This window comes from Capsicum annuum, chromosome 1 (genome assembly GCF_002878395.1).
Source record: "Capsicum annuum cultivar UCD-10X-F1 chromosome 1, UCD10Xv1.1, whole genome shotgun sequence".
NCBI lineage: Eukaryota > Viridiplantae > Streptophyta > Magnoliopsida > Solanales > Solanaceae > Capsicum > Capsicum annuum.
In genome coordinates this window covers 72,784,761-72,796,056 of record NC_061111.1, presented here as the reverse complement: position 1 = coordinate 72,796,056, position 11,296 = coordinate 72,784,761, and the positions used below count along the sequence as shown (strand labels likewise).

Here is an 11,296-nt window from a genome sequence, read left to right as displayed (position 1 = left end):
AAGGTCCCCCCCAGTAGATGGTCTGCATGACTCTGAATCTTCAGCAACCAACTTGCCTAAGTCAACTGTTTTCTTTTTACTCTGACTGGGAGCACCCTCACCTCAGATATTTAGTGGGAATATATGGGGATCTGAATGCACCCAGGTATCTGCGGTATATTCCTCCACTTTTTCCCTCCTACATAACTCAGTTATAAGGGAAGAAAAGAAACGAGAGGCACCCTTTTTGCTATTGAAGTACCTCCACTCTGAAAGCACAATCTCCCCTACATTCAAATCAATGCTAGATAAGATGCAAGCCACCATCCAAGCACGTAAATATATGACAGTCACCTTGTGTGTGCAAGGTGATACTCTACTGCAAATGATAGCCAACCAAAGTCTGGCCTCTACTAAAAAATCGTTCATAGAATTACCTCTTTTGCTGGTAGCCCAGGGAACTTCCTTGTCAGGACATAATATGTTCACCATCCAAGTCCTAGGCTCATATGTTTTTGCCTAAAATTGAGTCACATCCGCATCATGAATCCCAACACCTCATTGACACTCTCATCTCAGAAATATACTTCCTTTCCCCGAGTAATCATCACAGGGTTTGTGAGAAAGACTATGCTAAGGTTAGCGTAGAACTCACATACCCAATGCTCATTGGCATAGCAAGGTTCTGGGGCAAAACACATCTACCAGGTAGCAGTGAGTCTGGCATAGAATCCCGGGAGTTTCTCCTTCACTTTATCTAGGCATATACCTGTTTCCTAGAGTAATTTTATCCTAGACAAATCAGCATAGTAAAGTTTTGGTATTCAACAGACATAATCTATTATTGTCAAAGTATCCCATCTTTGTAACCTAGTACCTGTAAGCAACACAATCTAGACCATCATTAGCATTATCATACCAAAAGCATGCTAGATTATTTGGATAAACTCATACTGTGGTGTTATAGAAAGTTTTAGAGTGATTAATAGGTGTGCAAAAATTTGGTTTTTACAGGCAACCGCCCTCAAGTATGGCAATCACGGAGCAATGACTGCGATCATGGTGTCGTAATTGCAATCATTGGGACTGCAATTGCGGTACCTAAGACCATAGTCGACAGTTCTGCACATCACTCAAAACACAAAATTTTAACACTAAAATTATATTCCAACTAGGCACATCAATATCATAATCAGAGAATATAAGCCTAGAATGCGAGAGATTATAGCACCAAACTCGAAAGAATTCACATTGAACTCACTGGGGAATTGAATTGAACACATGGTGTACACATTAAGTTCTACAATTTTAGGCCTAATTCTGGATACTCAAGACTTTCCCATTGGTGTGTACACTAACCACAATAGCTAACAGCCACAATACTCATAAACAAGTATGTATTTTGTATTAAAAATACTATTTTAGGCCTTTCCCTAAACTACAAGTTCTAAGCATATAATAACGTTTAAAACAAGGGAGTTGAGATAACATACCAAATGAGATAATTCAAAGAGATTAAAATTAACACTTAGATGCTCTACACAATGGTAAAAATTGAGAGAATTTGAAGAAAGACGTGTGTGAAGAAATAGAAGTTGGATGGTCATTTAAGCTGATTCGACCACGATCATGATCCTAGTTATGCAATCGTGGGCATGTGGTCTTCACGATCGTGGGCACGCGGTCTTCGCTATCACGGAGGCATAGTCGTGATCGTGGTAACTGAGACAAACATTTAGATACTCTGCCCTCCTCTGTTCAATCCAAACATGCTACTTTCACCGTTCCCTTTTTCAATCTCAATCAAAATTTCTACTAGAACCTTTTCATAGATTATACATGAACAAATGCAAAAATAAAATCCACTCTAGTATGCATAAAATAAAAGGATACGGGCTACTTTTCGTGGATTGATGGGATGTGTCCCATCGAGCGCTTAGTTTAATGTCTTGGCACGATGCCTCCTCCGTTTCTTTTTATGCTTCCACTTAGAAAATTTGAATCTCCACCCCAACTTTCATTTACTATGCAATGAGAAGCAGGGAGACAAAAGATTCAGATCTTCCGAGATGAAACTTAAAAAAGGTAAGAAAGTAATGAGGGAGCTTCTATCTCACTATTTTGAGGATTAAACCTTTTACCCAATTTCACATTGAATTTCTGGTTTGGCTCTTTGATCAAAGGTATGCACATCAATAGGCCACTAGTTGTACATTGAAAGTTGGGTTCCTTGGCCATTAATAATGGGGCTTCCATGTGCTCTTTTGGAGTGTCAAATCCTAAAATGTAGGGATGGTCCTCCTTCTCCCCACAATCCATCGTTTGCCTAGGTGGATGGATTCTCATCACATCCTCTAAGAGTAATGTTGAGAAATGGTTTGAATGAGGACTAACCCCTAATTCCGGGGTTGCCTTAACCGAGGCACCTTCACCCCAAAATAAACTAGAGTCGTCATAAGAGATGTACTTTGGTTCTTCTTTTGACTCTAGTACCATTTTCTTTATTTTGGCATTTCAATATCATTCGATTCGGTTGATTGGGAAATCACCGAGGATTCTTCGTTACCGAGATCATCATTATAGCTTGGTTTCTCTTCTTGATTGACGTCCTCTTAGAAAGTGGGCAAGGTAGTTGTATTTGCAAGGTTTAGTTTCTTGCCTATTTTCTCTATCTTGATAATTTCCCATCTGAATACCTCATTGGATTGATGTATGTCTTGCACATTCTCTCCAGTTGTAGTTACCCGATCCAAAATAGTTTGAAGCATTGCCTTAAAACTATTGGATCTGGTATGTTGCTCTTCTTTTGTCTCATCATAAGACCTATCAAACTCATAAAAAGAACTATCAACTCGATTAGCGTAATAAGGGGAGGGGCATTTGGACAATCACTCTAATGTCTATCTCAACTACCACACAAAGAACAATTATACTCCTAATAAGATCGATGTGGTGTTTTTATCTCTCTTCGGGGAGCATATATATAATCTTTTCGAAAGTGGAGTCCGTCACAATATGGACATGGATCGTCAAGATAGGACTTCCAACTACCAAAATCATATTTGTCGGAATATGCCATTGAGAAAAATGAAATAAAATAAAAATCTACCTAACACAAAAAACAAAAGAAGATCACGAACAAATATATACAAGTTTGAATTCAAGCAAGTAAGCTAGAATTCCAAACTAACTCAATACGTCAAATTGTTCTCCGACAATGGCGTCATTTTTTATAATGCTCAACTTACACGTCAATTTAAGTGCAAGGTAGTCGTTGTCAATATATTTACCTAACTTTTGAGTCAGGGTAGACTCTACGAGGAACAATGTGAGTGGTGACTAAATTAGTTTGAAACTATAGATACTAGTTAAATTCAAACCAATAGTACAAAAAGATAAAATTGGGGATTTGAAAGGTATCACACTTAATATTTCTTTTTGTTTCTTTTTTTAGTACAAATTTGGGGCTATGCATACTTAGAGTCTAAACAATTAGGCATGGATCTTGGGATTATGCTTTCCTAGGGGCAAGATATGCATAGAGAAATGATAATTCGGTGCATGTTCTGATTGTTGATGATGTGGTAGGCTAGATCAAAAGTCCTTGAGACTAGTTTTTCAACATAGTCCCAAAGATTTTACTCATTGACCTTTTTGAGTACCTAACGAGTGTGTCAACTAAAGTCACCCACTACCTCAATTAGGTATCCCTATTTCTAGGATAATACCCTAGGGATAGGCAACCTTATAATAACCCTTATATCTAAGATGGTGAAAATTAGCAAACTAAATTCAATAATTTTCTACTATTGTCTTGGTTACCACATCCCTCCTTGAAGGATGATGAGGGTTGCTAACGTTTACCCAAACCCCTCTTTCAAGGATAGTTTGAGCTTTTAAGAGTTTGAGATTTTCATCCATCAAACCCATTTGGGTATTTGGGAGTTTCACCCACAAATCCCAACCAATTTACTCAAGTAATAGTAGAACCCCTTATCAACAAATCAAACATATGCACAAATAAATCACAAGCCACGTGCAATTGCACCCTATTCTAGCATAATCCCAAGAGGAAAAACTATCTACACATAAGATAAATAAGTAAAGATTTTACTCAAAATCTCCATTGATTTGATTTGAGAAAATCTAAGTGAATGTTGCTTCAAACTATGAGATCCAACAAATCTGTAATGGGAGTTCACTAATTCTTCACTTGGAAGTGACTCTATAATATTCTTGACCCAAAATTTATACAATATTTTCTTCTCCAAAAATGAAAGCTACAACCCTAGAACAATGTCTCAAAATTAGGGAAGATGAAATAGGATATGAATGAATGATTAGGGTTTGAGTCTTCCTTTTTGTCAAATTTATGATCAGCCACGTGCATTTATATTTCTGCCCTTGGGCTGCATTTTTTGCTAGGCCGTGATTGCATAGACTTGGCCGCGACTGTGGCTACCGCGACCACGATTATCTCATGCGGCCACGGTAGGTTGACCTTATTGACTGACCGCTATCACGGACCTCAGATTGCGACCGCGGTAACTGAGGTTGTGTCTACTCCAGGTTTCAGCTGCACTTCTTTGTTTCCTTTTGAGCTGTTTTAGCTCCAATCCGCATCTTTTCGTCTCATCAAAAATTTGTCTGCATAATACGGATATTAGAGCATTCAATTACTATTATGTCTCATTTATTCATTCAAAACATGGTAATGTGCATGAATGTTGAGTGCAAATGAGTGGTAAAATCACTACTCATCACTATCCAGACATAGGCTTGAGCTTCTTCGATCCAAGATCGATGTATCTGATCAATCTTCCATCTTGTGGGGATGTTTTAGTGATACTGAGTACTCAGAAGATCAAAACAAATCAAGCAGCAAATCTACACTCAGTCAGAATTTCATAAATTCAACAGTCAAATCAGATTAATAATAGTAATTGATTCTCACAAATAAATCACTTGATTTTAGAAATTGTATGACATTGTAATTGTGTATATAAGTACTTGTACCCTACAACAAATCAATACGAAATTCTTATTCTCTCATATCAAGTGTCTTATACTATTTCTCTGTGATCTTAAACATGTAGTGGAAAGTAAAAAATAAAGAGTTGTCAAAAAAGGAAAGAGAAAGTCTTTTTCAAACAGACTAAAAAAGTAAGACAAATAAATTGAAACCGAGGAGTATGTAAATGGATCAGCACATTGTATTTTATTCGTTATCAAATGTGTATGTAAGAACCTCATCAAAGACTTTTATCTCTCTATTTATTACAGATGGGGCTTATTCGAAATTTGTGAAAAAGGGATCTATTTTAACATTTATCGGGACTATGATGACCACTAGAACCTCTTGTAGTCCGATCCTTTTTTAGACTCATGCATAGCTCGAGCTTATTACATCCGACTACCCTTTTTGAACTAGCTAGGTCTTTGCTGGCCGCTAGCTTCCTCTCAGCTCTATGAGCAAAACAGGACATGATAACATTACTAACATTACTAATTTTAGTTCTCCTGTATTATTGGTTCCCAAAAATCTACCAACATTATTTGGTAAAGTAATCAGAAAAAAAAAATTCATATGTACATCACACCGCCGTTCATGTTAAATTCCCCGGATATAAATTCCTCAAAACCATTGACAAAGATTTGATTGTCAAACTTGAGAGGTGGTTGAAACATATTGTTAAAACCGCCATTTATGTCATTCCCATAGGTAATAGCTTCATTCATAGCTAGTAGTGGACCATATTGAGCAAAAGCATCTAATTGGAACACTGAATCGTTGCATCCATAGTTGTTTTTAGAATGATGTTGCTTGATAGTGTTCTTAAAATCCTGAACATTAAACTGATCTAATGAGAGCCACTCCGAAAATAACACTTTGGGTAAATTACATTCGCAATTTTCTTGTGGAAGTTGAACATGTAAAGTGGATTGATGTATATCGGCTAATAGTGCACCTTCTACGAGTTCAAAGGAGCCCAGATTAGCTGATTTTTTGGAAACCAATTTCATGGAAGAAGATGAAGCTTCTGCATTTTCACTATATGTTTTAGCCATTTTGGACACACTCTTCTTTAGATGAGAGTGCCAATGGTTCTTTATCTCATTATCAGTTCTTCCAGGTAAATGTTGTGCTATTTGAGACCACCTGTGCATATATTAGCAAAATCAGAAAATGAAAATATAACTTGTACTTGAGACCACCTGTGCATATATTAGCAAAATTAGAAAATGAAAATATAACTTGTACAAGCGATCAAAGTTTGAGCGTGATTTGGGCTAAGTATGTAATCCAAATTGACCAATGAGAAAACTTGCGAAAAATTTAAATAATTTTTTATTTGATATATTATATATAGCTATGATAAAGAAGAAGAAGAAGAATTGTTTTTATTAGTTTAGTTTGATAATTAAACAAATTATATGAAAATAAATAAATTAACTAAAACTTTGTAAGAATTGAATGGATTGAACTATGATCCGTTGTTTAGCCTATTTTGACCCAATCTGTCTCAATTACTATTGACTAGATATGACGACTTATTTATTGATTCAACTCATTTTGACATATCAAAATTATTAAAAGAAGGATTAATCTTGACAAAGTCTGATGTCTTAGGAATTCCAAAAAATGGAAGGCATAGGGCATCATTGTCCAGATATATTAATCAACTAGCCACGAACATTTTACAAGTCTCACCAGTTGGAAAAAGTTTACTTATTTTGCTTTTGTCTATTGCAGCCAAGTATAGGCGGACTAGTATCAAATAATGAGGCATATAGATATATCTAAAGTCAACTTGCAAGAATCATTTATCAAATAATTGTATGTTCCTTATTAAAAGTGACAGGGCCGTCAGCTGCCTTTTAAATTTTTATTTTGAGAGAAAAAAAAAAGGAGCTTGATACGCAAAATACTTTGCATTAGCAAATCTGTGAAAGGATCGCACCAGAAGAGGTGTGATGCCTTAAAAATTTAAGTTGACTATGCCTTCAAAATTTGAGAAGAGTTATTGGACATGAGCTTAAACTAATTATATGCTGATGATGTATAAATTGTTTAACCTGATTAAGTCAACATATAATAACATATTAATTTTCATAGCAAGTTTAATATGATAATCTACAAATGAAAGAAACAAGCTACTATGAACACGTATACATGAATTTATATTGACAGTTTAAGAAAAATTTAGATCGTAAGTATTGGACGTACAGCTAGCCCAATGCATAAAACATATTTTGTCATTCACAGAAGGTTTGAGGAAGAGTCACCCACATATCACTGTTGGGTTTTTTGTCCTGATTTTCTTATTATATTTAAATTTTATTTTTTTTAGAAAGAAAATAAAAATTATCATAATTACTTTTACTTTTCCTAGAAGAAAAAATATAATTCTTTTCCATATTTGGCTAACCTTTTTCTTGGAGGAAACGTTTTGGACATTTATAAATAGAATACCCCTTCTCATACCATAACACAATAGCATCCACAATGTAGTTGTTTAAAGAGATTTATTTAGGGAGAGATTTTCTCCCAATAGTTTTAAATTTTTTAATATGTAGGCCAATTGGCCAAACTATATTCAATAATATGTTTTTAGTATATTTTTATTTGTCATCTGAATTATCACCATCTTGGTTTGCAAACTTTAAACTTCCATATGACGCTCTCTCAATTTCGAACCCAACAAATGGTACCAGAGCGAATGGTTCAAAGATCAGATGGTTCGATTGAGGATAGTTTAAGATAAAAATTGCAACAAATTTGATGATAATGAAGATATACGTCCAAAAACTACATGTGGAGACGATTATCAATCATATTTTCAATAATTCTGTTGTTACATATTTGAAAATAAAGCTTACTTTTAACCCTAGAAAGGGCTCCAATATTTTTAACCCGAAAAGGGCTCATATATTTTTAACCCCAAAAGCTCTATTTTTAAACATGTCAAGCAGCAGTGATGAAGACTATATGAAGAACAAAGATCAAACATGTGAAGAAGGGGAATCAATTAAAGAAAATCAAGCCAAAAAGGAGAGATTTGTTAGGGTTTTTGCCCTAATTTTCTTACTATATTTAAGTTTTATTTTTTCTTAGAAGGAAGATAAAAGTTACCATAATTACTTTTACTTTTCCTGAAAGAAAAAAATATAATTCTTTTTCATATTTGGCTAACCTCTTTCTTCGATGAAAAGTTTTGGACATCTATAAATAGAAGATTCCTTCTCATACCATAACACAATAGCATCCACAATGTAGTCGTTTAAAGAGTTTTGTTTTGGAGGATTTTCTCCCAATAATTTTTAATTTTTTAATAATATTAATTTTTAATATGTAGGTCAATTGGCCAAACTATATTCAATAATATATTTTTAGTATATTTTTATTTGTCTGAATTATCACCATCTTAATTTGCAAACTTTAAGCTTCCGCATAACGCCCTCTCGATTTAGAACCAACACCCACAACCAAGAGGCCAAGAGGAAGTGAAATAGGAAGTCTAGTTGACGCAAATATTAACAATTGATTTTATAACTCGAACTCATGATCCTTTACCGTTGCTTTAATCTATAAGAAGATATGACTTAAATTCATTGGATTTAAAGAAAAAAGAATTAATCATCCAAATGACCAAGATTCTTACTTGTTTCCTAACATGCCATGAAGGGTCAGAATTGTCTCCTCTTCTTCAGTGCTAAATGTTCCTCTCTTTAGACCTGGCCTTAAATAATTAATCCACCTCAATCTGCAACTTTTTCCAGTCCTTTGCAATCCTAATAAAAAAAAAATATTAACAGAAATTAGAGGCAAATTCAGCTTCTTAATCTCAAATTAATGTAAAATAATAATTGAATTTATAATCAATTACTTATAAATATTTTGTAAAGTTTTAATATGAACAAAAGTCGCTGAATTTTCATGAACCATATTTTAAAGGCTAGATCCACCCTCCAGGAATACCAAAGATGCATGTCAACATATAATTTAAACCTGGTCTTAATTGATAAATATAATATTTATATTGAGTTGAATCTTTCCGTCATAACAGAAATTCTATTATTTGTTGACTTCTGTTGCAATCCTATTTGTTCCGATAGATGTACCATTGTCATAAGCAAATGTTCTTCTGTATTTAATTTTATTTTTTCGTTTTCAATAATTTCAATAAACTATAAAAAAAAATTTCAACATAAAACGCATCAAGTAGGGGGCTTGTATATTTCCTCCTTTCTATTTTATATTTTGTATGACACTCCTTTTTTTCTGTTTATTTAAAAATATTCTATGTTTAGGTTAAGTTTTTAAACTTATACTTTTCATTTTTCACTCATAATTTTATGCTTCTATGACCACAAAATTAAAATATCATGACATTTGCTTAAAACTATAACTTCCAAAAGTTTTCCTCTAATTTCTTTTTTAAACCCGTCTACTCAAACACCATCACCTAAAAATGAAATGGATAAAGTATATCATATTATATTAAGGCTAGTAGTCTTACTTCTTGAATGAAATCACTTGTGAAATGAAGCATTGAAAATCGACAAAGGGCAACCAATGATGCTGATTCTATTAGCAACAAGGATGTCATATACAAAAAATCTTGTATATCTTTGTACGTCATAGAAGTATTCGAAAAGTTTTAAGGTGGAAAAATAGTTTATGGTTTACTAAGAGTACCATAATCAGCAAAATTCAACAGGATTAACAGTGTGCCATTTTCATAAAAATTTGCACCGATAAGGAAAAAAAAAGATAAAGCTTAATTAGTCCTAATTACATAACGTTCAAAATCTGAGAACGAACAAGTTCGTATAAGGAGTTCGACTCCGTATAAGGAGTTCGACTCCCTTTGCACAATCGATGTGGGATTCAACACCCTACATGCTCAGGTATCGAACATTTGGAGCAAGAAGAATACAAAGATGGGGCCAAATATCGAGTAAACAAAGAATAAAAAGGGACAGCATGTGCACTAAAGCTCCGGAATGTGCAGAGCTCAGGGAAAGATCGAACCACAACGGTTTGTAGTATGCAGCCTTACCCCACGCAAGAGACTGTTTTCGACGACCAGTAACTTAACGTGTTACTCCAAAGCTCCCTTTTCGAGTAAATGATCAATATGAAAGTAATTAGCTTACCAGAATTAATAGGCACGGATGCCCAGCAGCCATGGCCATGCTTGAGGATGTAGTCTTTAAGCTTATGGTCTTCATATGGAGACCATAATCCTCTCTTATGCTTTTGCTTTGGCTTGTCCATTTGCTTGCATCCCATTTTCAAACGAAATACTAGATGAGATAAATATGTATCTGGAGAAAAGATATGTATATATGTTTCAGAAATTTGTAAGGAAAAAATACATGACTTTTCTATGGCCTTGTAGTGAAGACTTGATGGTGAGGTTAGTCGACCAGCTGGTATTTAAAGGGAGGATTGGTTGAGACTAATTATTGATTTTTAAAAAAGAAACCAAACAAATAAAGTTAAAAAGGGACTATTTGTCCCTGCAGATCTCCAGTAATTCCTCAACCGAAAGGGCTAAAAAGGTGAAATGATCCGTTTGGACATAATTTTTTTTCTGTCTCAACCCAAAAAAAAATTCAAAACGATTATACACAAGATCTGTTGAAAAGATTTTGAGATTGAGTTATTTGATAAAAAGGGAGTCGGTGCAATAAAGATCTTGCTATGAGTAAAGTTTGGAAAGAACAGGATCACAATGATGATCTATTGTACGCAACCTTAATTTGCATATCTACGAGAGATTATTTATACAGCTTGAATTCATGACCTATTTGTCACTTGACAATAATTTTATTAGTTACTCCAAAGCTCTCCTAAAAATGAATTTTAAATCTGAAAAAATGGTTTTGATAAGCTTTTTAAGTGAATTTTTTTCACACAAAATTTCTCCTCTTTTTCAAGTTAATGGTATACCCCAACACAAATTCAATTTTTAAATACTCTTTCAACTCTTTTTCAAATAGTACTTTTTTTTATATATAAATATCACATTTACCTACCCCGCACCGTATGTTTACACCCAATTTAAGTAGGTTAACCATAGTCCATAGAAGATAAGCTAAGGTTCTATTTTTATTAAATAAATAAATTAAATAATGAAGTAAATATCATAAATTAGGTCTACATTCTTTTGTTTTTTGAGCTATTCTTTTTGGAGAAGCTCCTGCATCTTATTTCTTTGCTCTTTTATTTCCCCCACTGAAGTCAAAAAGTTATCTCCGAAGCACGTTGTTGGGAGTTCACGTTCAAGAAGAACATGCTAGATATATT

General features: G+C 34.1%; 1 protein-coding gene across 1 annotated transcript; it reads right to left on the bottom strand.

Moving 5' to 3' along the window:
- Positions 1 to 5,168: 5,168 nt before the first annotated feature.
- Positions 5,169 to 10,428, bottom strand: LOC107856830 (transcription factor LAF1). Its single transcript, XM_047403058.1, has 3 exons — positions 10,141 to 10,428; positions 8,643 to 8,772; positions 5,169 to 6,139 (listed from the first exon to the last, which is right to left on the bottom strand). The coding sequence occupies exons 1-3, from the start codon at positions 10,274 to 10,276 to the stop codon at positions 5,563 to 5,565; spliced, it is 843 nt and encodes a 280-aa protein (XP_047259014.1). The 5' UTR covers positions 10,277 to 10,428; the 3' UTR covers positions 5,169 to 5,562.
- Positions 10,429 to 11,296: the final 868 nt, after the last annotated feature.